Source organism: Lepisosteus platostomus, chromosome 7 (genome assembly GCF_059453375.1).
Source record: "Lepisosteus platostomus isolate fLepPlt1 chromosome 7, fLepPlt1.hap1, whole genome shotgun sequence".
In the NCBI taxonomy this organism is placed as follows: domain Eukaryota; kingdom Metazoa; phylum Chordata; class Actinopteri; order Semionotiformes; family Lepisosteidae; genus Lepisosteus; species Lepisosteus platostomus.
In genome coordinates this window covers 50758693-50786647 of record NC_142617.1, presented here as the reverse complement: position 1 = coordinate 50786647, position 27955 = coordinate 50758693, and the positions used below count along the sequence as shown (strand labels likewise).

At 44.3% G+C, this 27955-nt stretch overlaps 1 protein-coding gene across 5 annotated transcripts; it reads right to left on the bottom strand.

The window, feature by feature from the left end:
* Positions 1–109: 109 nt before the first annotated feature.
* slc24a1 (solute carrier family 24 member 1) lies at positions 110–27348 on the bottom strand. Of its 5 annotated transcripts, XM_088641053.1 has the most exons (12): positions 26652–27348; positions 24643–25966; positions 17392–17469; positions 16809–16917; positions 12195–12245; positions 11862–11912; positions 10945–11025; positions 7013–7125; positions 6326–6559; positions 5202–5291; positions 4168–4334; positions 110–3579 (listed from the first exon to the last, which is right to left on the bottom strand). In XM_088641053.1, exons 2-12 carry the CDS (start codon positions 25693–25695, stop codon positions 3330–3332), a joined length of 2277 nt encoding a protein of 758 aa, XP_088497179.1. In that variant the 5' UTR covers positions 25696–25966; positions 26652–27348; the 3' UTR covers positions 110–3329. The 5 variants fall into 5 exon arrangements, with proteins under 5 accessions (XP_088497179.1, XP_088497175.1, XP_088497176.1 ...); XM_088641049.1 differs by lacking the exon at positions 11862–11912; XM_088641050.1 differs by lacking the exon at positions 11862–11912 and having other exon boundaries at positions 24643–25838.
* Between the last annotated feature and the right edge of the window lie 607 nt (positions 27349–27955).

Below are 27955 nucleotides of genomic sequence, written 5' to 3'. Positions count from 1 at the left end.
TTGCTTGCTGTCTGCTTCCAAATATGTCCTATGTTAGTCTACTTAAAATGGAGCTACTTTCTGGTAAAAACTAAAATTCTTTGTATGTTGCTGAACTTGCAGACAAAAGTTTACTTTTTTCTTAGTTTTTTTTTTATTGTAGCAGGAAAAACACACTTGAGACCATTCGGGTAAGTCTTTTTGTTTCATCAAACAAAATATCCTTGCATCATAGATTACATAAAATACATTGAATGTCTTTACAAAAAAATAAATATAAGCTTATCTGAAAAGCCATCTCGGGATAATCCAAGGGGATTGATAATTGACTTTTAGACAGAATGCAGCAAAACATTGTTTCAATTTAATGTACATTTTTTTAAATAATATTACAAATCACTTACAATTTAGAATCTATATACTGGCTTCTAGGTCAGCCCTTATGTTTATGCTGAGTCAGATCTGTATCAACATGTCACAAATGCATAAATAAAAGGTGGGTATCAAACTTGTTGAGTTAATGCAGGTGCAATTGTTGGTTATGAATGTGTACATTACCCTTGTGTATTGACACCTCAATAGCTTAAACAGTATATTAAAACCTTGTGTGAACAATAATGAAACCTAGTGAGAGCCAAGTTTATAACAACCACAGATTAATCATGTATTTTCTCAAGATTGTTCTAATTTAAAAATTACAGGCTTTCACAAGTTTGGGTTTTCAAAATACTATAAAAATTCTAAAACTCACATTCTGAACCAACCATTTAAATCATGTCAGAAATCAGTGACCACTTTTTTCATCTGTTAAATTTCCTATTTACAATCAGTAGATAGAGTGTATTGGAATTATTTGAAATTTGCAATAGGCGTTAAGTTTGTATTCTTTGGTAACAAACAATTGAACACATTTTAAACTAAAGTTACTAGCTCTGTAAACAGTGTTGTGATTAACTGCAGAAAGACCAAAATGTTTCACTGTTCATGAATAGTATAAAACACTTGAAAAGTGTTGTTTCTCTCAAGCATGTGATTTTATCTAAGCAGAACACCTTGTGGAAACCTATGTTTTAGAGAAAATAAACCACCCAAGATTGGCAAAACTGAATTACAGAAATGTATAGCCTTTCATTCTAGTATCGTTCTGATTAACGTGGTACAGCAATTTCCAATGCTGCAAATACATGTATATACAGTACTGTATTTTTATTACATCAAAACACTTTCATAATTTCTCCCCCAAAGCACACACGTACAGTGTATGGCAATAAATCAAATCAAGCGTTTCCAGAATACCATACTGTTTAACTTTCCAACATGAACATGGCAATACTGTACGTTTAAAGTATTCAGATGTGCACCAAAAATCATCCTATTCAGGCATTTAAAATAGGATGGAGAGAACAATAGCATATGAGTGCATGCTTCTCTTTTTTTAACCTTGTACTGAGTTATTATATCTTAGATTCTCAGGCTCTATTTCCTCTTCCTTTTTTATGTCAAAATGTGATTGTATGATGTGTGTTGTGGATTGTAGGTATATGAGCATTACTTTCTGGGACAAAATACTCCCTTTTAATTCATCTGAGTGAATTTATTTGAAGTGAACCCCTTTTCTTTAATGCACCTTTTAAAGACGTTCATACCTGCAGGAGTACAAGTTACTCTGAATTTACTCAGGACTGAAAATGCTCTCAAATAGTTAATGCACCAAAAAATACTTTTGAATTATCTATACTAAACTTTGTGAGTTCTTTTATTTTTGTAAGATTGACATCTTTTTATTTTATGATGTGCACTTTAATTTTTAAACACAACTATTTTCTCCTGCATGGATGCATGCTGATGAATGTCTGCTGTGCTTGGTTTTGAGTGTTTGAGAGATTTAAGAGTTAGTTAGCATTAAATGATTAGACATCTGCAGAACGTACTGAAACTTGTCCTCTGATGATTTTCCAAGGTGAGTACTGTACCAGTCCAAAACACAAACAGGATGTGCAAATTGTGTGCCCAAAAACTACTGCCCATTATCAGTATTTTTCTTTCCAATACATTGCCTGTCAAAGTTTAATTTAATTTGAATACGATACAGTTTTTAGTTTACTCTCTGGACAAAAACGTTTTTTTGATCAAATCTCGTCACGTTCCTGAAACTGAATTCCCAAACATTTGTTTTCTAAAAAATCATTTTAAATAAGAAACGTACATAAACTAACCCTTCGCCAAGAGACTATCCTCACTGGGTCATTTTGCATACAGCAGGTGGAGAAAATCAAAAATAAAAATGTTTTGTGAAACAGAATGTAAGGTAGTACGTCACTTTCACTTTCATGAGGGGGTTAGTCGGGAGCAGGTGTACATTATACTACTGACTGGTGAAGCTCAGTTCCTCTGCACACTATATAACTCTAAAAACTGAAAGTGAGGAAAAAGAGCCGGGCTTATAGGTGACTTTTACCTTGTTAATATTGACTGACCTCATCATTATCATTGTTATACCCCATTCACACCAAGCCTTGAAACCATTATTACAGGCAAATCCTACAGTGATCTCGGCCCCCTCTGAGGATTACTTACACTAAAACTCATTGTGCTTGGCCAGAACTCACCCCAGCTTTTCCCAGCTGCATTTTAACTATGCTAAAGTGGGCGGTGTGAACAAGCCAATTAAGTTATTAACTGCTTTAGAGTGTTGAAAAACTATTCAGTTACATTAGTGATTAGTCCCACTTCCTAATGAAGCTTTTTAGATAGGGTGTGAAATGGAACACCAGAGAGACTGTTTGACCTTTATGTTGCGAATTATAGGAGCACCAATTCACCTCCATAACTCAATCTTTGACACCCTGAAAACATTCGCCACCCGCATAGCTAGATGAGTCCAAATGTGTGCATACTCTACATATCGGCCATCAGCTTTCTTTGGCAACCAATACCACCACTTAAAAAGGTCGCATAGCCTTTGTTCTCCACCAGTTGATGACTTGCATTGCTATAAAGAGAACTCAAATGAATGATGGGATATTGTTCCAGAGGTCCATGGATTAGGATTAGAACTGGGAGTTCAATTCCTGAACTGTGTTTTGGATAGATCTGTTTTGTGAAAAAGAGACTGCAGTTCATTCTTAGATTATAGTATTTTGGGAGAAACATGTTTGAGGGCATGGGTTTAGATGGACAGCAAGTTTGTTTTCGGACAGCTGGAAAGTGAATGTTTTTTTTCCCCCATGAACAGTGGCTTTGGAGGGGTTTCTATGAAGGTATGTAAATGTGCATCTGGGGGAGAGAGTGGCTTCCGTGAAAATGATCGTGGGCAGTGCATATCTGAGTTCGTGCGTGTGTTGAAGTCCTCAGATGGACACAGGACAGATGATAATACGGTCCTCCAGCATGACACTGACCACCAGGAACAGGAAATAGAGGCCGAACATGGTGCAGCCCAGCAGCTTGTTCATCCTCCACTTGCAGACAGCGATGGAGATGATGACGAAGAGCAGCATGAGGAAGAGGAGCACAATGGCACAGAAGAGCCCGTTACTGCTGACCTGTACTGGCACCATTCCGTTAAACACAGTATACATCAGCCAGGGCACTGGGAGACTGCAGGGGAGAAAGAGCACAGCACCTGTCAAATTTCAACAACCGCATAGACACGCTTTTGCCCAATTTATCTGAGAACTAGGTGCCACGATGAGTAAAATCATGGTCTTCAGCCCCACATGGAAGAAATAGATGATTTTTTCCAGTATGGAAAAAGTTTTTTTTATAGGCCTAAACAGCTTTATACACCTGAAAGCTTACTGTCTGAATCAGGTGAATGAAGCTTTAAAATTAGTTTGTGAGCCATTCTCTGTGAAGCAAGTGTTACATGATTTACTTTTTGTTTTGAAACACACAGGCACATGGGCCTGGAACAGATACATGTGTCTGATTTCCTTTGTGGCAAAACAGCATTCCCATGTGATTCCACCAGGACAAGGAACTAGACCTCAGTTACATTCTATGGTGCTACTGTGAGAGAGGGACTAAAGGAGTGAATTGAGGGGCTGGGTTTCTTCAAAGATTTGGTGTCAGTGCTGGGTTGCTGTAAGGACTGCAACATGGTTAGTTGTGGCCTCACTCACCCCTCAGGCACAGCCATATGGTCACCCGTGACAGTGGTGGGACATCTGGTCCTTTTTCACTCACCCCACAGTGATGTCGAAGATGTTGCTACCCACAGAGCTAGACACGGCCATGTCCCCCAGCCCCTTTCTCGCCACAATGACACTGGTGATGAGGTCAGGGATGGACGTGCCTGCCGCCAGGATTGTCAGCCCCATTATTTCCTCCGAGATGCCAATGGTCTCCCCCACCTGGGCAAACGCACACATACAACTGTTTTTCAACACCCCCCACACTGTGAGTGCAGTACACATTTCCCTCTGTACAGTATAAATCTGCAGGGAGCAGAAGCTCATTGTTTCTTCAGCTGCGTTACAAATGAGTTGATTGAAATGTGGTCTAAAGCCTGTGATCTTAGGAGCTGCTTTGTTCTACCTAAGCATCTAGGTAAGCTAACAGAGAGTGTACCAGGACTCTTGTGTGGGACTGTGGTGAAGGCTAAACGTTAAACTTGAGTTTCCATTGAATTATGAATCCAAAATGATCACGTTTACTCTCAAGAGAGAAAATGAGGAAAAATGGCTTGGTTTCTGTATTTCTCCTTGGCTTGTTTCTCCCCTACCCTTCCAACAACATAAGATAAATGCCCTTTAAGTTTACATCCACTCAGTAAAACCAGACAAGGCAAACAAAAATGCTACCAAACAACTGTAATTTGTTCTAACAGAAAACTCAGTTGCCATTTTCTGCCATTTTTGCACCCAACCGTAAGCAAAGAAAGCACCACTTGAAAGGAGCCAGGGCACACAACCCTAAAGAGACGATCCATGCGTGTGTCTTGAAAGGCAAAAAGTTTTGGAAGAACCATAGTTTCTTTATAATAGGTTTTGTATCACAAGCAGATTACTGTCATTGTAGAAACAGCTAGATGAACGAAGTATTAGGGGACATGGCGTGGCCAGTGTGCTGCTCCACACAGGACAGCCGGCTCACTGTGCTGGGGGCTTGGTGGCTGCTGCCAGAACATGAATGCACTGCACCTTGTCCTCCTGTCCTACAGACCAGCCCCAGTGCTAAGTGCTGTCAAAGGTAAGGCTGTGCTAGGAGGATACACATACCTGGTGAGCCCACCACACCATCAGATAGGAGAAAACTGCAATCCAGATGATGGAGCCCAGGAAAGTTATTGCAAAGAACTTCTTTGATGCCTGTGAACAGAATAAGTAAACAATTTAATTTTCAAATCCATACAAACTTGTTGTGCTCTCTCTCTCTCTAGCGAATATAACAATAAGGTTTAAAGCTCAATGTCAAGCTCCATTTTAGGTACATCATTATTAATTTGCTGATTGAAGTACCTGATGCCCATATCTATCTTTAAAAGACTTCCTGGTCTCTAGTGCCCTGGAAGCAGGTCTGCCAGTCTGTGCCCACTCATGACCCCTCTGGTCCTCTGTGCTCAATCATGACCCTGCTGGTCCTCTGTGCCCACTCATGACCCCTCTGGTCCTCTGTGCCCACTCATGACCCCTCTGGTCCTCTGTGCCCACTCATGACCCCTCTGGTCCTCTGTGCCCACCCATGACCCCTCTGGTCCTCTGTGCCCACTCATGACCCCTCTGGTCCTCTGTGCCCACCCATGACCCCTCTGGTCCTCTGTGCCCACCCATGACCCCGCTGGTCCTCTGTGCCCACTCATGACCCCGCTGGTCCTCTGTGCCCACCCATGACCCCTCTGGTCCTCTGTGCCCACACATGACCCCTCTGGTCCTCTGTGCCCACTCATGACCCTGCTGGTCCTCTGTGCCCACTCATGACCCCGCTGGTCCTCTGTGCCCACTCATGACCCCTCTGGTCCTCTGTGCCCACTCATGACCCTGCTGGTCCTCTGTGCCCACTCATGACCCTGCTGGTCCTCTGTGCCCACTCATGACCCCTCTGGTCCTCTGTGCCCACTCATGACCCTGCTGGTCCTCTGTGCCCACTCATGACCCTGCTGGTCCTCTGTGCCCACTCATGACCCCGCTGGTCCTCTGTGCCCACTCATGACCCCTCTGGTCCTCTGTGCCCACTCATGACCCTGCTGGTCCTCTGTGCCCACTCATGACCCTGCTGGTCCTCTGTGCCCACTCATGACCCCTCTGGTCCTCTGTGCCCACTCATGACCCTGCTGGTCCTCTGTGCCCACTCATGACCCTGCTGGTCCTCTGTGCCCACTCATGACCCTGCTAGCTTTGCTTACCGGGTTGCGCACGTCTGGCACAGTGAGCCAAAGAGGGAAAACGATGGGCAGCAGGAAGAGGTAGGTCGCCTGTTTGCGTCGTGTCTCTGGCCATTCCAGGGACAGAGGTTCTTCGATCTCATCCTCGTCCTCATCTTCCTCTTCATCCTCGCTGTCCTCATCGCTGTCATCGTCGCTGTCGTCGCTGTCATCTTCACTGCTGCCTGAGCCACCCGAGCCTGCCGCATCCTCTGGCTGTTGGGTGAAGACAGGAAAGGGCGAGAGAGACATGAGGAAGAGAGAGACAGAGGTGTGAGAGAGGACATTAAGTAAATAAGCAACTGTAAGCTTAGTTAAATAAGCAGCATGGTGTGTGCCTCAGCTCTTCTGAGCACTGCACATAATTAGCTATTCATTCTAGTCTCTGAGGCGAGCCAACAGGATGGTGTACTTGTGGGCTTAATGTGTCCTATATTTCATTTATTGTGTGTTCTGAGTCAAAGGAGAAGCTTTATGAGCTTGTAGTTTTACTGACTAAACACAACTGTGCAAGAGGCTTCTGAATTAAAATACCACACTGCACCAACTCTACATTAACATTTCTTCTTTTAGTTCTTAACTAAACTGCACCAAAAAGAGAGAGCCAGCTGGGTTGACTGGGTCAGTGACCTGGCTCTGTTACAGGAGCTCCCCTGAGCTGTATCGCACCTTCTGGCCCTCGGTCTGCTCTGTCTTCTCCTCCTCCTTGGGGGCTGGCTGTGATGTGGACGGCTCTGCAGGGGGCGTCACCTGGACATTGACCGCGTTGGGGAGGTTAGTGTCTATCCGCCAACAGGAAGGAAGAAGAAAAGCAGAGGAATGTACATGTTAAAAGTGTCCGTGTTCACCCTGAAAGCAGACATATCCTGCTGTGAAGTACTGCAATCCAGGTCCTCTCTGCTTTTCATTTTAAAATCCATATCTCTGAAACAGGTATGCAGAATGAAACATCCTTTATCCTTAAAGCAAGAGCTTACATTTTGTATTTCTTCTGATGCTTCTGTAATTAAATTTGTTTGTTCTCTTTAGCTTTAGGATGAAGCCTGCGTGCAACTCTCCATCCCGAGTCTGAGCTGCGAGCCCCTTGTCTCTTTGGAGACAGCTGGTATCAAGAGGTCACAAGATCTCACACCCAGCAGGTGGGATATAGTATTTGGGAAGCAGCGTTTTTTTCAATCAGGAGCCTGTTCCGTGAATCATTTGAAATTCATTACTTAAAAAAAAGAACATTATGTCAGCTAACGTGTACGGAGGGCTCTTGTGTTCAAACAAAAGGAACACAATGGAAAAGGGGGATCTTTAGAGAGGAAACAAAAGGGCAGCTCTTGGAGCTGTCCCTGCTCCTTCCCCCTGAATACAAGCCCTCCACAGCTGGCGCGGTAATGGCTTGGGAGCTGCTCGTGCCCCGTGCATGTACTGTACATCCAGCCCACACTGCTCACCTGCGCTGCCTTTGCATATCATGCCTCCTATCTGTGAGAAGCACTTCACTGTTATAGACTGGAAAGGCTTGTCTCCATTGCAAAGACAGACCAGCATGTAGATTGGTGCCCAAAGCCCAGCACACAGGCACGAGCAGGCTCAGGTCAAGAGAAAGGTGAAGAGAAGGGTTAAACTACACTGTTTTCATAGGCCTGCTCTCCCTTTGCATTACATACTGTAACACCTGAAAATCAAAGCACTTTCACATCCAGGAAGACATTTGTGTTCCTGCATGATCTTAGCTCAAAATATTGTCAGACAGAACAGAGAGCATCATTGGCCTCACCCATATTGTGACAGAGGACCCGTGCCCTGGAACCAGCGCTGAAAACCCCAGGGCACAGGAATAGAGTCAAGGCTGCAACATTTTCTCATCTAGAAATTGTGTTTCTGTCTGACAATCCAGAAGTACATATTCTAACCGTTACCACTAGATTTTACGTTTCAGCACCAAAGGTTTATTTGTACTGATAAACAAATCAGTCTCAGTTTTTTTTCTTAACGAGTGACAGCTGTGCCACAAGTACATACTTGTTCTCCTCTTGTGTCTCATTCTGGGCACAGCTCCGAGGTAGGAGGAAGGCTGCTCAATCAAAGAATTGATCAGGCTGTCATGCTAATTGCTGGCTGGTCTGTGGCCTTCAGGAGCAGTGAGAGGGGGGTGACAACAGTGACAACTAAGCAGCAAGTGCATGAGCTCTTTGCTGTAGATTATGCCTCCTTCTTTACACTATTTGCCTTGGGCTATGTCTAAGCAACCTCATTCGAATAATAATGACTACAATAACGTCAGGACACAAGTGGACAAAATGGATAACATTCTCCCAGCTGCAAAAGATAAATCTGTAACACTCTGTGAAGACCAGACAAAGGACCACCAATATTCATTTCTTTGTACATAACATTGATTTGATTTGTAATTCTGTTATGGTGACACAGAAATTGGAAGAAATGATTTTTTTAAACACCGTTAGCATAATTTCAATCCAGTACTCATTTCTGTTCTTAAGTCTTCAAAAAACCTACTTGTTTCATTATTTTTGTGTTTTTATGAGACATTTTCCTTTCTGGCACTTTATGACACTGCATTTTTCAACAGTGAGGGAACAGCTGGAGAACTGTAATACACTGGGTGTGGAAGCACAGTGCCTGCAATACCTGGTCTTGCAAATACACACAGGCACAAAGTGTAAGATATTAATGGAACCCTCCCATTTTCAAGTATAATTGTAAATAACCTCTTGTTTCCATGATTTAAGAGAGGATTCTTTCTTAGGTAAAAACATGATTTTAAATCTTTTAACAGATACATTTTGCCCTGTGACGGACTGGTGTCCCATCCAGGGTGTACCCTGCCTTGCGCCCATTTCTTACCGGGATAGGCTTCAACTCCACCTGACCCTGAATTGGAAGAAGTGGTTAGAAAATGGATGGATGGAACAGCTTCATGTGAAAGATCAATTATTCTACACCAAGCTTTCCTCTAAAATCAGGATTTTACAAACATGCGACGCTGCAGTGCAACTTATCCAAATACATATCTGTATACACATAACAGGTTATACCAAACATTTATATATGTGTTTTTTTTATTTTATATCCTGATTAAAGTCTGTTTTAGTGCATTATAGAGTATACAGGCTTGTACGCATATAAATGAATCAATGATTACCTTTGAGGAAATAGCTGTTAAAGCCCCAATGTCAATCCAATTTAAGAATGCACAAGAGGCACAGAGCAAATTGCCTGAGAAACTGAAGTATCTCATTAACATCTAAATCTGTATTCTATTGCATTCATCTGAAGTCCTGTAACCAACTGTAGAGCACAAGAAATTTTCTCTGGTTGTCACAGGCTCATCTCCTTTAACTTTCTAGATTTTTGTCTTGATTATCGCAAACAAGACTGTGACACAATGTTTTTGAATTCTGTCAAATGTTATGATTTTATTACCTATGGTGAGTAGAGATATTGGCAGTTACAATTTTCCTCCAGTGATTGTGACGTACTTTCTGTCTAGCTATTGCCAAAACTACAAGTCTTTATTCCAATATCTGGACCAGAAATGTCCTTCTGTGGATGTTTTCATTTCCAATGTGAGTTTTCTTTGTGTTCTCTTTATGGATTCTACAGTCACAGCAGATCTTATGATTATTAAATCACTTGTCTCAGGTTTTTTCTCATTGAGGAGTTTTCAGAATTTCTAAAGAAAACAGGATTTAGGAAACATTCATTCTCCCATTCAGAATAAACTGACTTTTCTAATTAGAGAGAGTATTTTAAAATTAGGTTATGTGTTTGATATGTGAAATGTGTAATGTAACTGAAATGTAACTGTAATATATGTCTATAATGAGAAAAAATGTTAAAACTAGACAAATGATTTAAAGGTATCCTTCTTTCTGGGGTCCTACAGTATCTGTGATGGAAGGAAACAGCTAATAGAGTTGTAAAGGTTAGAGGAATAGGGCAACCGCAGAAAAGATCATATGAAAGATATTAATATTCATATGAAATACCTGCTCTTAGAAAATGAAGAGAAAAAGTGAGTGAAGTGGGATTACATTTGTATTCACCTGAAGTTTGCAGCAATATCACAGGCATATTCAGTGGTATTTTCATCCATAAGGCAGAGTTTGTAAATTACAGATCACATGGTGCGAGACTGCAGGATTAAAGCAGAGCTCAGGGTTATGCCTGTGCATCATAATACTGCAATTCGTGCACAAAATATTAGATAGCCCGCATTTGATTCAAAACACAGTCATTGCCTTCTGTGGCACACTACCCATGTAGGTATTGGTTGCATTTTACCTTACAGGGAACCTGCTTTGCTGACAGAAACCTGCAGTTTAAGACTTTGGTTTACTGCAGACAAGATGAGGCATCATGACTGCAAACTGGAGGCAGACACAAGCACAGACATCCTTCTCTAAAGATGGAGCAGAACGATCAACGTTAATAGTGTTGCACTAAGAGGAAAAAAGAAGCACTGGACGACACTGGACAACGGAATGACACAGCGCAACAGCAGGGGGAGAAAACTCACATTGGAAAACAAACACAACAGGAGGGTCAAGTGTGGGGCCCCAGTGAGCTGTGGAGCTCATCCAGCTCACCTTCGGATTTTGCTTGTCCTTTGCTCTCTACCTTCCCCCTGGCCATGTTGTTCATGATCTCAGCCTTGTCCTTAAACTTTGCTGCAAATAAGAAGAAGTAAATGTGGTCGAGATCTGTGTCAAGGGCTTGCAGTCTCTCCTTGCCTGACCTGCAGCAGAGATATTCACAGCTCAGCACAACATAGACAGCGGCTGCCCATACATTACTGTGTGTCCATGCAAATGAGTAAGGAATGTGTGTTTCAGCTGCCACAGTATGTGCCAATTTGTTTTACACAAACTAGAGAAGGACAATCCAAAGGACAGTTCTAACTTGAAAAAGTAATTAAAAATATGGTGTAATATAACTCTGGATGTCTCTTGTCCAGACACAAAATAGTTTAGTTCGACATATTTAGCAGGTCACGTGCTCAGGACATTTCCATCCTGTCAGGTGTCTCCTACATGACCTGAATCTCTGCCCTCAGGATCTCCTGACCCACAGGGAAATCCAGCCATGCGCCGTTAAAGAATTACTAAAATCATAGTAATATGGCACAAATGATCAATGAATAAGACAGTGGTGTACTTTAAAGAGTACTTTATATTTAAAGAGCCCTACAGTGCTAAATGAAAAACTCTGACAAAAAGTACAATTTTACTACAGTATGTTACTTCATTGCTCACGGTAAGACCTCCATGCCACAAGCCAAACTACACAACACCAATGTGTACATGGCACACGGAGGCACATGTACAATCTGTTTGTCAAGGCTGCTCGTCTTACAATGTCAGGACAAGAAGAGATTCCAGGGCATTGGTAATGGTGCCTAAGTGCCCTCTTCCCTGGAAGAGTCATAGATGCTCTTCACAGAGCCAGAACCCAGGGACTCAGCCTACCGAGCCCCAGACACTGGGACTGGCAATGCTCGTCTTACCTGTCCCCTGTACTGAACAGCTGGGCTTTACATCCCCACTCAAGGCAGTCTCTAATGGACAAAGAGTCATTCAGAAAGGGAAGGGTAAGGCTGACACTGTATTTTTTAAATGCCACAGGCGGACAAGAAACAATATTTAAAGGCTGAGCTAGCGTGCAAAGAACAGGTACAGTATAAGGTTGCAAACGCACACATTAACACACATGCACCACATGTTTTAGAAGGTGATTTTTTCAGTGACAGAAAGGCACAGGGAGATGAAGAAGGCTTAAGTTACAGCACAACAGGCGATGGCAGGGAGAGGGGGCATTGAGCTGCTCCCCCAGTTCTTACCTGCTCTGCTCTTGCCCTCCGAGAGCTTTACCTCTCTGTTAAAGATGGACTCTATGGGGCAATGAACACAGGCACAGTCAGCAGGACAGGACAGGGGCGCTGAGGCATACACCCCCCAGGCTCGGCTCAGCCAGAACTGAATAATTAAACGGCTTAATAGCGCTAATCATTTCTTTAATTCGAACTTTTTCTTTCTCAGCTGCCAAACATGTTTCATGTATTTTACTTTCTCCGTAAAATAAAAAATTAAATTGAACTCACTACATTTTTTTAAGGGCTGATAACAACTTAATTAGAAGCTCAAATTAAATTAATGTGTTAATATTAAGTATAGCTGAGCCAAATAATAGAAGTCCAGAATGTTGGTTTTGCATCATGTGCTAAAGGATTTCCAGCACATTTAGTTGGCTTGTACCAGTTTTATATCATCCCATGGGATCTATGTCATTTTGCAAATGCTTGGAATGGTTGTTATGAGAGAACCACATTCCCTGGTGAGCTAAAGAGATTGGGCTCGCGCTCTCTGGCTCTTATCCAGCATGTATTAGAGCTACAGAAAGCTGATTAAGTAGCAGGAGCCGGCAGCACTGTACCCAGGCCACAAGGGTGAGGGTTGAGGACAGGCTGAAGGTCACTCCCACACTGCTGCAGGGATGGGATGTCACAGCACGTCATCAGCCTGTCTTTGTTGGTCGTGGCCAGCTTGTGTAGGTGCTCCTCTCATAGGACAGCGAGGGTCCTTAGTGAGCCACATGAAGTCAGCCCATTGAGTTGTGTTGTGATGGAGAGGGGCCATGCAGAACTGTTTCGTGTACCACAGGCTGTCCCCATAGCCAGCAAAGACAGCCCCCTGCAGAGCCACAGCCCCACCAGGCCATAACAGCACACCTGAACTCTGGGGCTCAAGACTCTTGATCCAGCAGAAGCCAGAGATCAGGTGGAAAACAGGGGAGATCTGGTGATTGCAGGAACCTACCAGCTCTTTTTATAGGCTAAAAGGGGCATTTGGATCACTTGGATACAAATTTTCCCACTCACACAAATGTCACACACGACTGGAAAGGCAGGACTCAAGGAACACACAGATACATCCGATGTGGTTGTTTGGTAGGGCCTGTATTCTCATGGGAACTCTTGTCTCAATCACAGCAAGTGATTCCTTCCTCGCTCTCCTGGGGTAGTAGCCACAACACACTGGAACAGGTCTGTTGCTCGTGACCTGGGACGTTTGTCAGTTGGACTGGGGAGAAAACATGGTCCCTTGCTGTGCATTCTACGTTTTTTAACAGAGAAAGGTTACGCTTTTAAGCTAAAGGTTAAGCAAACGCTTTTTATGCAGTTAGGATGATCTTCAAAATCGATATCTTACAATCTAATTTGTTTGGTATAAAACTTTAAGCCAGTCCCTTGATAAACTCTGACTAATGAGCCAGAGAGACCTAGTTCAGAGCCTTACATAGAAGAACATTGTGCTCAGACCTGCTCACCTCCCAACTTGCAGGCCATGGTGAATTAATGTGATGATTGATATACATAGAGCTATTTATCTGCTTAGTACCAATCTCTTCTTAACTCATTTGGAAGCACACTTTGCTAATCCTTTTTACCGGAGGAAGGGCAAAGGGACTCTAATATGACATAGATTTAATGCATTGTGTTTGTATTTTAAAAGATGGGCATACACTGGAAAACATGGTATAATATGTTATACCACATACAGTATAACTTGCAAGTACCCTATATGTTCTAGGTGTATTACTGCTCCTTTGCATTGTACAGATCAGATCAAGATGGGATCATCTAACACGTAGACTGATGGGGTAAGTCTAGTGTGTGGAATCAATGTCAATTCAGTCTGAAATCTAAAATATTTAAAAACATTTTAAGCCTAATAAAAATACGGAAGTTTCTAATTGAGAGCACCATTGAATTGATTAGAGCATATAGTTCTGTATGTATTATATATTAAAATTATAAATTACACATTTAAACAGTTAAATTTGAAATGTAGAATTGTATTGACTGGGAAGTGTTGAGATTACTATCAGAATTAGCATGGTTTGACACAATCCCTTCTCCCAGAGAAATGGGATAGCCCACTTCTTCCTGGAAATTACCCAGGATTTGCAAGGGTCAGCAGTAAAATTAAGACAAAAAGGTCTTGACTGGCTCTTCTCCTCCTGCAGCTGGAGAGCAGAACTGCGATTGACTGTAGCACAGACAGTCAACATCTGGGGCTCGGGATGCTGCAGACTAGACTGTGCAGCATCTATCATTGGCACTTCCTTGGTTTCAAATTAAAAGCTTTAGCTTCAAGGTCTGAAACAAACTATGCCAGTAACAAACTCCATCATGTATGATATCAATTCAAAAGACTTAAACCGACTTATAAATGAAACATACAGTGCGCATGTTAGACCACATTCTGCAGTCCTACAGTTGACTGCCACTTCAGTTTAAACTTATAGTCTCTAGCCTGTAATTACTAATGACAAAACACCAGTTTTTTGCCTACAGCAGTGTCCAATTGCACACCCTAGTGGACAAGCAGAGACTATTCACTGCACACAGACACTCTACAGTATGTCGCTGTTTCCTGTTAATCAGTGATGCAGTAAAACTAATCAATAGGCTCAAAGTCCTTGTCTAGAGCAACGTATGACCAGTAGTTCCGACCGGAAGAAAATTAACAACAAATATCCTTTCTGCATTCTGCAATTTGTTGTTACTTTCCTAGATTTTGTAGTGCCCTTATCAGGCACCAACCAGGCAAGCAGCTGGTCTTGCTTGAGATGTCAGCCCCAGAAGACCATGCTGGGGTAGATGGGAACTTGTCTGGGATAGTTGGGAACTATCAGGGACATTGTTAACTCCTGGGACTCAGGGGAAGGACAGAGGTTTGGTACGTGGTATGTGAGTGTACGTGTGTGGCTGTCCCATGCTTCCCTGTCCAGGATTGTGATGTCAGGGTCCCACCCTGACGTTTTGACTTTTGACGGTGTTCAAAGCAGACATCCTGCCGGCTTTGGTTTATGTGGCTGTGTTGTACCAGACTCAGACGAGCGCCGCGAGGGATGGTCTTCAAGTTCGTCTGGGGAGGCAGGTATGAGTACATCACAAGAAACCGCATGTGTCAGCCGGTTGAGGAAGGGTGGGAGACATGCCGCATTTCCCCCTAAAATGCGACCGCATCTTCCTCTGCAACCTCTGTCGGGCGCTACGGGGGCCAATCAGCCATGAGTACCAGTAGCAGAAAAGCGACAGGACACCTACACCCACGCTGTCAAGTGGAGCAGGAGGTAGGAGGCCACGAGACAGCCAGAGCACAGCAACTGGTCGCCGGAGAGAGGCTGTGGGTTCCCAGACAAGTCTGGGAAAGGACGCAGACAAAAGAACTGGACAATAAGCTAAAGGACCAGGGGCGTGCACACCAGAGGCTGGTGACCAGAGAGGTCCTCTATAGACACACTTTTACCAGGAACCTGCATTGCCCCCAGGACATGTGTTCCGTTGAGGAAATGCAGGAGCACGTGTTCTGGAGCTGTTCCTGCACCAGAACAGTGTGGGGCAGAATGGACAACACTACTCAACTCCTGGGAGCGGGAGGGGTGCTCAGTTACCAGTGCATCCTGCTGGATGGACAAAGGGACACAGTACTGGCTTTGGCTGCTGGTGTCCCTGATAAAACAAGGGCTGTGGAGGGCGAGGAACACTCTCATCCAGCACAACGCAGAGTAGGGAGTGAGGGTCACGGAGGAGAGGAACCTTGTGGACCTCAGAGGGAGGATGAAGCGCGACGTCACCAAGTGGGGTTTCTCCATGACGAGGGAGCGCTGGAAAGGACTTGGGACCCTGTAAAGGAAATCCCTGTTCCTTGGAGCTCCTGCGAAGGACCGGACGACTGCAGTTTCAGATCCGGGACAGGGAAAAGGCACAGATAACAGCAAGTGCTAGGGCTTGGAGAGACTCTTTCATTGCGCAAACCCAGCCCCAGCATCCAATTGCCCCGACTGGCAAAGGACAATCACCCTTTCAACTTTAGTATTATAGTAGATATGCATGACGTGTTAGAGTGTGTACTTACTGTAAGACGTTTTTTGTGAAAGAACGTTTATTTTTATAGAAAAAATATATTTTTTTGTATTTCATAAAAGAGCACTTCTAATGCCACTCTCCTGTGTATTTATTGCCTGCACTACAATTTGAAGAACATGGCCTTGTTCTGAGAGGTGAGCCAGTATCAAACTAGGCAGAGATCACACAAATAATTGGATCTATTTTTAGAAAGAACTTGCACTAAAAATAAGTTAAGTGCTATACTATACAATTTCTGTTACTATTTAATAAGCACTACTCGTACAGGAAAATTAGCCCCTTGTCTTTACAGACACATCAAGCCTAGTAGAAATAAAGAGACACGCCCACATTGGATCATGCTACAGCCTGTCCTGGATTACTGAGCTGCTCATAGTCCCTGCTTTGGCCAATCAGTTCTACTCCTGTATTACTCCCCTTTGCCATTTCACATGTGTGCTCTGCCTAGTGTATGGCGAATTAGAACATTACAATCTCCTTGTTGGTATATCAATGTGCTGCCCCAGTGCCTTGTCTTACCTTCTCCCAAGGGGTCGAGTGTGTGGATCATCAGCTGGAAGATGGTGTTGCGCATGGTGCTGTTGTGCAGCGAGGCCGAGCTGCCCCCTCTCTGGAGGGTGGGCTTTAGCTGGGGGACAGAATTGTGGGGACACAAGATCAGGCGGCTCAGTACATCAATGCGTGCTGGCAGCTAGACAGATTTCCTTCTCAGATTGTCATCCCCAACGCAGCTTTGACAAAGAGCTAATACAGCCGCATTTGAGCACAAAGCAGAGCAGACAGTAGCGCAGCTGAGTCATGCAGATGCCCCTGCAAAGGGTTGTCACTTGTACTGCTGGTGTGCAGGTGAAGTGGGACAGTGAACACTCCCACTGGGCTGTGTACATCAGTTTAAAACTTTGGAGCTACTAGCAAGGTATTCAATGACAAAATGCTTGCAATGTCTGCTCCAAGGCTTCACAAACACAAAAGGCTTTCTAATTAAAGGAGCAATGGAACCTTTAGATTATTGCTCACTGATACAAAAACTAAGGAAATGCAATTAAAGTGACTGCATGTGTTTAACGTTTTGTGGAACAGGTAAGGAGGTAAGCATGCCTACCTTTAGTCTGTTTTTGTCCTCGGGGGGCAGGGGTGGGTGTTGGGGTGGGGCATTGTCCCTGCTCAGTGATCCATTGCTCTGTGAATGACAATGAAGCATCCAATCAGTCCTGACAAATCAGAATTTGTCAGAGAGCTTCAGAAAACAAAAACATGTTTGCTACCCTTATGAGCCTAAAAGTCTGCTATGAATTTTGGCATTTGGATAGGCCATTCTTCAGATAAATATATTGGACCTTTTTAGTATCATTGCATGGTATCCACAGCATACAGGTGACTTATTAAAAAGTTACTTATTCCTGTTCTTAATCATCACCTACAGACTGCCCAGACACTTCCATCAGAACTACAGTATGTGTCATGTTGGCTATCCTGGGGCTACTCTGCTCTCCTCCTCACTTATAGCTGATGTGTGGTGACTGTTCTGGCGCACTATGGCTGCCGTCATATCATCCAGTTGGATGCTGCACATTGGTGGTGGTGGAGGGGAGTCCCCATTACCTGTAAAGCGCCTTGAGTGGAGTGTCCAGAAAAGCGCTATATAAGTGTAATATAGCTTGTATGACTTGTTTCCCCATGCAATACAGACAGAATACAGTGTCTAATTCATTGCTGCAGATAACTGAGTGTGAGACACAGCTGTCTGAGGACATTGTAAGACTGGACTAGTCTGAAGGTCATACCTGAAGGTACCCAAACAGCATGAATGAAGTTCTCAACCGAAAGGTAAAATGCAGCAGAAACTCCATCTCCATTTCATGGACACTACAGAACTGATTGGCCTCTCAGTCCACTAATGAAAAACAGTCCGCTGCCTTTAACAAAAGCTCTCGTGGCTGTTATGCAAGGCAAATGAGAACCCCTTGACAGACAATGTTAATTCGGCGCAGGCAGGCAGCTGACAGGCTCATTAGATTCTGATTATAGGAGGAATGCAGGTGTGGCTGTGAGGGAGACTGAGCAGAAAACAGTGGCCCAGTCTTTCACACAGCACTACAGCCCAGAGTTACACTGAACAAATAACTCTAATTAGAATTAAAGATGAGAAAACATTACACTGAGTGTTATATTCTATTGCATTACACTGCTACTCCAGACCAGTATTTGTCAGTGGTTACAATCGTCTGTGCCCAGTGATGATTGTAACCAGTGATTGTTGTTATTGGTGCTAGGACTTTTAAAATTCATGTATACCTCAGGTATCTGTCAGCAGAAAGCCACTTAGTCCTGGCAGAGGGAGTCAGGATTTTGGGACACCAATTAATCTAATCAGTACTGTATGTCTTCAGAAGCATGGGGACCACGCACACTTCACACAGGAGGTACCCCAGTTCAGAATCAAACCCTGGACCCAAAGAACTGCACCCAAAGAACCTAAACAGCTGTGTCTCCCACCTCATAAAATGCAACTCCACATTACTCGCGCATGAGTCTTGAACTTCAGACTTCCAGAGGTCACGTGTGATGAAGAGTCCACAGTTCAGCTCTCTTCCTTTTGTCTCTGATCCTGTTCTAAACATTCAGCATCGGTGACAGTACGCCAGATAAATGCTAGGAATCCCAGATCAATACAAAAGTTTTTTTCTATTAATTAAACGGTTTTTTAACAGCTCATACCATGATGTGCTATAACTGCATTCCCAAGAGCTGTGACCGTGGTGGTTTTATTCAATGTCATGCTGTCAATAGCCCATTATCTTTCCTGCCCTACAGTACAGTGGATGTTAATTGGCATTGTATTCCAGTTCTGTCTGAGTGGGTATTTAAAACAGGGTTGGCATGGATACAACAGTCAGGCTGTCATTTTCCTCCTAAATATGAAACTGAAAGACAAATGTCTTTTCTTTCGACAGTTCTGTGACAGAGAAAATAGATTTTTATTCTGGCTAATTATCCCTTTCCTACTTCCTCTCCTCCCTTTTCCCATTCACATCCCAATGGCAACGGTGTCCAACCTATGGGAAACTTCCATGTGTTTTAGATTTTGTAGTTTCTGCCATTGCACAGACTGGTTGTATACAAGTGGTTGAGACCTCCCAGTGAACCAGATGTTTCAAATACCAGTTCAGTCAACAATAAATAATGTTGTTACTGGACTAAAAGAACAGAGGAGCAAACACAACCAGGCACCTCTTTTGTAACAACTCTATCGGAATCAGGGTCATGGAGGAGCCAGAGCTTATTCCAGCAAGCATCAGGCACGAGGCAGGGTACACCCCGGGTGGGATGCCATGCCACTGCAGGGCAGACACACACTCACACCAGGGCCAGTTTTCCCAGAAGACCTGCAAGTATATCTTTGGACTGTGGGAGGAAACCCACACAAACATGGAGACAACATACCAACTCCACACAAAGAACATCCCAGGTGCAGAATTGAACACAGGATCCCAGTGTTGCAAGGTAGAAATGCTAACCACAGTGCTACAGTACTGCCCCAATGACAAGAACTATTATGTTTAATCTCTTCTGGAATTTGAAATTAAAACGGGACAAATTTGAAACACTTGCGCTGTTGAGATACCATTATAAATGCATGTAAATACATGTACCGTGCAAAGTCTCCAGGACAGTTTGGGACAGTGAAGTGAAATGTCATTTTTGCTGTGTACCAGTGTGATTGGGTATTACAACAGCAATATGGAACATCCCTACAATAACAGCCAAAAAGACTGCAAACCATCTGCAGGGGTGAAGGAATCTCAAATCACTGTACAGATGAACAGAAGACTGTGCACAGAAGACTTCCACAGGGGAATTACATGGGCATTGCCTGCATTATTTTTTTTTAGTTTACGGCAGAGTTTAATGCAGAATCTCATCGTTTTAGTTTTGCAATTGCAAACCTCTCATCAGCACTAAACCCAGAATGGCCAGATAAGAATTGCGAAGAAGAACACAGATGAGCTGCAACAGTTTTAGAACAAGCGTTTTATGACCAGACAAGATGAAGATTTCTCAAAGTAACAGAAAGGCAACAGTGTGGAGGAGAGGGACTGCAGATAATCCTAAGCACACCATCTCATCAGTGAATCATGGTGGAGGCAGTGTCATGGCTTGGGCAAGTTTGCCTCTAGAACAGGCTCACTGGTCTGAATTGAAGAAGTAGCTGATGATGGCAACAGCAGAATGGATTCATAAATGTACAGAAACCTCTTGTCTGCCCATGTCCAACACAATGCCTCCAAACGCCTTGGGTCAATGACCAGAAAAATACTGCAAGAGTTCATCAGAAAGAAGAAGAAGAAGTGGAAACCTATGAACAGACCAAGTCAATCTCCTTATTTGAATTCCACTGAACATGCATTTTACACATTGAAGAGAAAAACTCCACAAACAAGAAACAACTGAAAGTGGCTGCATTTAAGGCTTGGAAAAGCATCTCAGAGGAACATAAGATTGTGGTGATATTGATGGGTCACAGACTTGAAGTAACACTGCATGTAAAAGGTATGTGACCAAATACTATATTTACTCTAGTTTTAATTAAATAAAATTGGTCCCAATACTTATGTTGACCTAAAACTTGGGGAAACCGAACACAGATATTTTGTTCTAATATGGTTTAACATGTGCACAAACATATCCTGAAATAAAACCTGGAATATAGTACTTTTTCCCCATTTGTTTTTTTTTAAATCTGAAACAGACATGTCAATAGTACACTGCAACAATGACAAATTTCCCTTCACTGTCCCAGTACTTTTCAGTGTCTAAAGTGCTTTAACCAAAGTGCTATCGGTAGCCCAACTCACTTCCTCGGGTGGCAGGTTTACTTTGTGATAGAATTAGTTAGCGTAGCGAAGCTGCAGGGTTGCAGCCTGGTGCATGAGGAGCTGTGTCTGGAGGTGTGAAGGGGTCTGTGAACCCCAGAGTGCAGTAATTGCCTGTCTGCACCAGGGCTGCTCATCAGCCGAAGCCTGTGTGCTCAGCTCGATGAAAACCCCTGACCCAGCACTAGTAAGACTGATTTAGCACGGTGGGGGGTCTCACCACATCGAACAATATCAGCTTTTCTTTCAATTACATTTAAACTCCGTTAAGTGCTGCAGATTGCACTTCTCCTGCTGATGCACCTGACAAAGTGAAAGCCCCCTCCCTGTGGGCTGGATTAGGAGCTGGGGATCAGCTCTGGTTCAGTAAGGACTGCTGGTAAATTAATGATGCCGGACTCGACTCAATGACACCCATTACTCTTGAGGCAGGAGGGGAGCATCCAGTGACCTTGCTTTAGAGTACAGAGCCAAAGCAGCGATCACCTGTTGCTGTCTGGAAGACCAGCTAGAACAGCCAGCAGCAATCCCAACGGCTTCATTACCCTGTTATCAAAGGACTAACAAGCATTGATGTTACTGTAAACTTTTTTGTATCCAATTTGTTTTTTAATTGCATGCATCAATCAAAAGCAGCAGCATGTTAAGTAGTGCAAGCAGAATGTGGTGTGGTCCCCACTGCACAGCTTGTCCTACCGCCAGTCAGTAGCAAAGGACAGGCCTCTACACTGTCCAGCTTCTTTGGTTCCTAGACACAGTGACATAACCAGGGCATGGAAGTTATGTCCTATATTTTATCATGTACTATATGGAGGTAATGCAAAAAGACTGCCCTTTGGAATTCAATGGCAAAGATGTACTTGACTAATTTGTTTGATGCATATTTGCATCAAAGCCGGGATCTATGTAAGAAAGGTTTTTGGCAATAGTGGGAATTCCGAAATTTCCTATACACTCAAATTATATGATTGTGTCTTGAGTTGTAAAAGGTCCCAGGTCCTTTTTGTCCACTGTATGTCTTGTTAATCTGTGCATTTGCATTCAGCAGACTCTTTGAAAGCAAGGTTTCTAGTAGCACTACAGAATTAAAATTTAATATGTTTCCAGCTATAGAACTGCATTGTGCATGCCGAACCTGAATAAAACTAACTGCCAGCGTCAACCTTATTTACTGTATTTCCATCCGAAGTCTGAATAACACTCACCCTCTCAGACATTATTTCTTAAGACAAAAAATGCTTCACTTTAAGATCACTTTATTGGCCATATTCAATTTCTTGCATTAGGAATTTGTCTTTTCGCATACCCCAGCTTGCTCTCCATAAGACACACAGACAGAGAGAGAGAAGCTTGGGGTCAGAGCGCAGGGTCAGCCACTTATACGGCGCCCCTGGAGCAGCTGGGGTTAAGGGCCTTGCTCAGGGGCCCAACAGAGTTGGATTCCTCTGGCGGCCATGGGATTTGAACCGGCAACCTTCCAGCCACAGATCCTTAGCCACAGTGCCACCGCTCTGCCCAATCATTGATCATTAGGGTCAAGCCTTACAAGAGGTCCACTAAAAAAAAGCCAAAAGTCCCAGTCCTGAGTTTAAGAGTTTGAATCAGTAATCGATCAAAAGAACTTGAGCGCCCACAAGAGACTTCCTTTCAAACCAAGAGAAAGGTGGTCACTCTGCCCCGGAGCTGAGCACCAGTCAGTGGTGAGAGGGGAGCTCGAGCCCATTCAGACTGCTGGGTAACCACAGGGGTACCTCACTGTGGCTGTATTAGAAATCTGTCACAAAACACCTGACGGCTCTAATGAGAGTTAATAAGGGGAAGAACATGCAGTTAAATTAATAAAATAAACGCATGCACTCACTCTGGAAATCAAAATTATTTAAATTACTTCCTTTAATCAAAGCCTAACATGCAAAGAGGTTTTCTATTAGCTCATCAAGAGGTCGTACTAGTGTCTACAGGGAGCAAAACCCAAATGTTTGTGCTGCAAAACCATGGATGACACCTGCAGATTCCCCACTTTCACAAACTTCTATTTTATCCACCTTAAAAGGAAAAAGAACAACTATCCTCACAAATTTAACATATTTTGGTATGGATAGATCAGCTGTTCTCAGTGCCCTACAATACTTGCATAGTTTTAAAGTTCCAAAATGTATCTGGATCGTAATATAACTCCTAGAAATTAATGGATGTCATTTATTTATAATTGTAATATTTCTATTATAATTCTAGCACTAGAATTGCTGTCCTCTGCCTTGACTCACAGTTCCTCACACATTGCCGATATATTCAGGTAGCAAATCACCAGTTTATTGTCTTGAGTGCAATCCCTTCCCTTTCTATTTTTGGAAGCTGTGAAGATTATTTAATTGTTATATTGCATATATTGTGTAAATACTATGTTTTAAATGCAGTCCTTTTCAGATCCATATAGTATGAAGAATATCTCTACATCATAAAGCCTCAGTGCCTGTCTCATTGAGTGTCTGTTCCTCTCTGTATCCTGGCTCACTTTCGCTCACCGTCTCACTGGCTTAGCCCAGTCCAGGAGCTAGCAGAGAATGAAGGTCAGGGGAAAACAGGATTAGACACAGAATTATACACCAATGTGACTTTATGAGGTGGAACGCCAGAGACAGAGGGAGAGAAAGATTCCTCACGTGTGTGATGTTTCCTAATTGACAAACATCTACAAGCCTTCAGTGAACCATGCTGCCAGACTGACCATCTTGGTCTTGACCAATAGTTTCTACCCACATGCCCATCATTAACAGCTAACTGCCCAATGCCTCAGAATTCAATGCACCTCTGCACTTTTGACTTGACTACTGCGGATTTATTGTCCTGCGTGTTTAATGTTCTGTAATGTACTGTGCACATTGTGTGAAGGTGTTGTCTTTTGTACTGTACACACCCAAAGAGAACAGCGCAAATGCAAATTCCAATGTACATGTACCTGTACATGTGGCACGTAAACTCCTCTCTCTCTTCACTTCCTGCTCTGGCCTGCCTGCTCACTGACAGAGACGTAAAGAGAAAGCCATACAGAGTCCAGACTAGAGTGCTTATGTTTTCTGAAAACTCCCCCTGTCCCCTGGATGGTGGGAGGAATGTAGCAGTGCACTCTGAGCAGAGGGTTGGAGATGCTGTGTAAAGCTAGGAAATCAGTATCAAACACACCCTGGAGCTCATCCACGTCTCCTAATTGTCAAAACACTCTGAGCACTCTGAGCTTTTGCATTCCCACAAAAATGTTATCTGTTTAGATTGATCAGGACTTTGACCAATTAACTAATTAGTAGCTTAAGCAGCATCGAAAACCCTGAGGACTCTCCCTGTTTGAGGCCCATTCACTGAGACCCCACTGTTTTTCGCGTGCTTCTGTTTACGCCAAAGTCACGCGGCACAATGACAAAAGCCAAAGCCTAGTGGTCTCACGTGGGTGGGGGGCAAGTACACCGGCAAGAGGCACAGACCTTCTCGGGCTCCTCCAGGGCGATGACCTTGACGATGCTCTTGTGCTTGTTGAGCTGAGTCTTGAAGGCGTGCTCGAGCTGAACGTTGTACTTCATGAAGAGCACGTAGGAGCAGTACCCCGTCACCAGCAGCATGCTCTCCCACCACATGATGGCGTTGTCCAGGAAGAAGACGATCAGCATCATGAGGTCCAGGATGTAGAAGGAGACGTCCCGGAATAGCGGCCACCAGGTGAGGTGCAGGATCTCGCGGGAGAACAGGGCGCACATCCCGATGACGAAGAGGATGTTGAAGACGGCCGAGCCCACGATGGTGCCGATGCCGATGTTGCTGTGCGAGATGAAGACCCCGATCAGGGAGGTGAACAGCTCGGGCGCCGACCCCCCCGCCGCCATGAAGGTGGCGCCGGCCACGTCGTCCGAGATCTCCAGCTTGTCGGTGATGACGCCCAGGGCCGGCACGAAGAACTCGTCGCACACGATGGCCAGGGACACGAACATGTAGATCATCCCGAAGATGTGCAGCGACACCCAGCCCTGGCGCCTCTGCTCCACCGAGAAGATGTCCTCCGGGTACTCGGCCTTCAGGTGCGGCATGCCGCCATGAGGGGGCGCTGTGGCGTTGGGCACGGGGCTGGGGGCGGCGGTGGCGTTGGGCGGGGGCGTCGGGCTGGGGGGGGCAGTGGGCTTCGGCGGCTCGGGATCCACGTAGATGCAGTGCCGGATGTTAGTCCGGTTCAGGGTGGTGGGGGCGGGGGGGGTCGTCGTCATCGTCGTCTTGGTCGACGGGGAGGCCTCAGTGGTCGGCGCAGAGGCGGTGCCCTCTGTGGTGTGGCTAGAGAGCTCCCTGTCGTCCACTCCCAGCTCGCTCTCCCCCTCCACATCTCCCTCACCTGCCGTCCCAGGAGGGCTCCCTGCGTACCGCTCTGTCCAGGGGGCTGAGGCTGTGGGGCTGCTCTTGAAGGAAAGCTGGTAGACGTAACAGATCAGGACGCCCAGCAGGATGAAGACAATCCGGTTCCACTGCAGTCTCTTCCTCCTCGACAAATACATTTTTCACCCCGATTCTTCGTCTGATTAATGGCTAATAATTATGCATAAAAATGTTTTTTTGTTTGTTTGTTTTGGTTCTTTTTTTTTGGTTCTTAAGAAAAACTATTCTGGCGACGACTCCCCCATACAATCTGTAGAGCACCCTTCAGGCCAGCGCCAAAAAAAAAAAAAGAGAAAAAAACTCAGGTTGGTAAGAAAATGGAACAACTCCAGCGCTCTCGGGTTCACCTCATCCTCAGCGGGTGGTCCTCATTTTCCCAGCAGTCGCAGCCTGTGGAACAGAGGGGTTATCAAGCTCAGTCAAATCCACATAACAGATCTGAAATGTAGTCGGTTCTGAACAGCTGAGTTATCCGGGCAGTTTCCAGCACACGGCCCTGGAGAAGCGCGTGTCCGCGATGAAAGGAGCGCGCCGGCCAATGAATAGGGGTTTCAAAGCGCTCAAGGTGAAGGTACAGAGACACCTGTTACTATGGCTACAAATAATATCATCCTTCGCTCCTTGTTAGATGTTACATGTACAAACTAAAATCGCGATATAAAACAAAAAAATGTGAGGGGCGTATTAACGCATCCTATGTCATTAAACCAAAGTAAAATAAATACTTTTGCCAATCCTCCCGTGAAAAGATATCCAAGGCACAGAAACCGCCTCCAAATCCGCTTAGTGAACAAAACCCAGAGATGTGTGAGAGATTGAGTGCGGGGTTAACTGCATTTTCCTTTTCCGTTCCCCCTATATCAATGAAATTTCCCCATACAACAGTTAACAGTCCGCTTATGAAGTTAGTAAAAAAAACTTCAGAACAAAATGCATTAGAAACATTCTGTAATAGTTATTTTCAAGGCAGCTCGGTCCATGTAGTGGTTACGTATTCCCGAAGCTTTGATATTCGTTTTTTTTAGAGAGCGACACGGTGGTTTAGTGAGAGATGGAGGTGGAAGTTACGGCTCACCTGTGAGACGGCGTGACGGGTCAGCGGCGTCTCTGCCGAGAGTGAGAGCTCTTTCCCGGCGAGTCCAGGACGGTTCCGCGGTTCTGTGTCTCTGGGACCCTGGTGAGACTCGCCAGCGTCTCTCCCCACAGGGCTGCAGCTACAGAACACACGCCAGCAGCGGATCCCCACACTGGATCAGTATAATACCCAGAGTCTTTTAAGAAGATTACGTGTTGCTCCTTACACTCTCATTAGCCTTGGGACAAGTTTTCATTGAGCTTCTCTTGTGTTTTTTTAACCCCCAGTTTGGTCCTTTCTGTTCCACCTCGCACGCACTAGCCCCCCGAAGCGATGACTCGCCCAGACGGATACCCACAGCGTGGTGCTAAACGGAGGGCGACGGACATCCCTATGTAATGTGTAGAGCCGCTGAAAGGTCAGTCCGCCAGGCGGGGGTTTTAGAGAGTAACGACGTTAAAGTGATACCTTGTAGTCTGGTCTGCTGAATGAAACCTGAACTGAGACGCACCCCGCGATCAAGAATTGTCAAGCTGCGCTGCAAATAGCCGCTGCCGTCCATTCAGAAAACAAATAAGAAAAATACAACTACGAAGCGATGAGAGGACACTGACATCTCGTTGGAAAAATTCTAGTCAGAAAGTATATACCAAATATATTGTTTGCCTGATACCTTGCTAGTAAAATAGCTTACAGTACCCTGTACACTACAGATAAATAAACGTAAGACTTAATAAAAGAGCTTTCTGTCTCAGAATAATATCCTGTCGGTATTTGGCATTTAAAAACGCCTCGCTGTGCACGACTAACAGCTTTGTTTCTGAAGACCACATACGATAGATACTCAATTAAAATAATAACCGTTCATTCACTTTCCAGGACAGACAGTACTGGGTGGTGAGGGTGACCCCTGAGGTAGCACTGAGTGCATTCTGCACGTTAGTGCAGGCACTTCTTTCTTTTTTCCCCACAGATTAGAACAGGCATCTTTTTTGTTTAAGATGTTATGTCCTGCCCCCAAGAGGGATACATCCTCACATTTGATCGAAGGAATGAGTAGTTTTCCAGATGTGTTCATCCTATGATAATCGTTTAAATAAATGTTCACAGCATACTTCCGAATGTATAACTTATACGTCTGAAAATATTTCAACATTTCATGTTTTTTGTGGCAAGGTGCTCCGGCGTTCTGTGCCTACAAGAGCCGAGGACCAGGCGATGCGCAGCGAGAGGCCAAGTCGCAACAGCTCCGGTCTGACAGGCTAGGTGTATGGGAACGAGGGATTATCGCGGCAAGAATATAC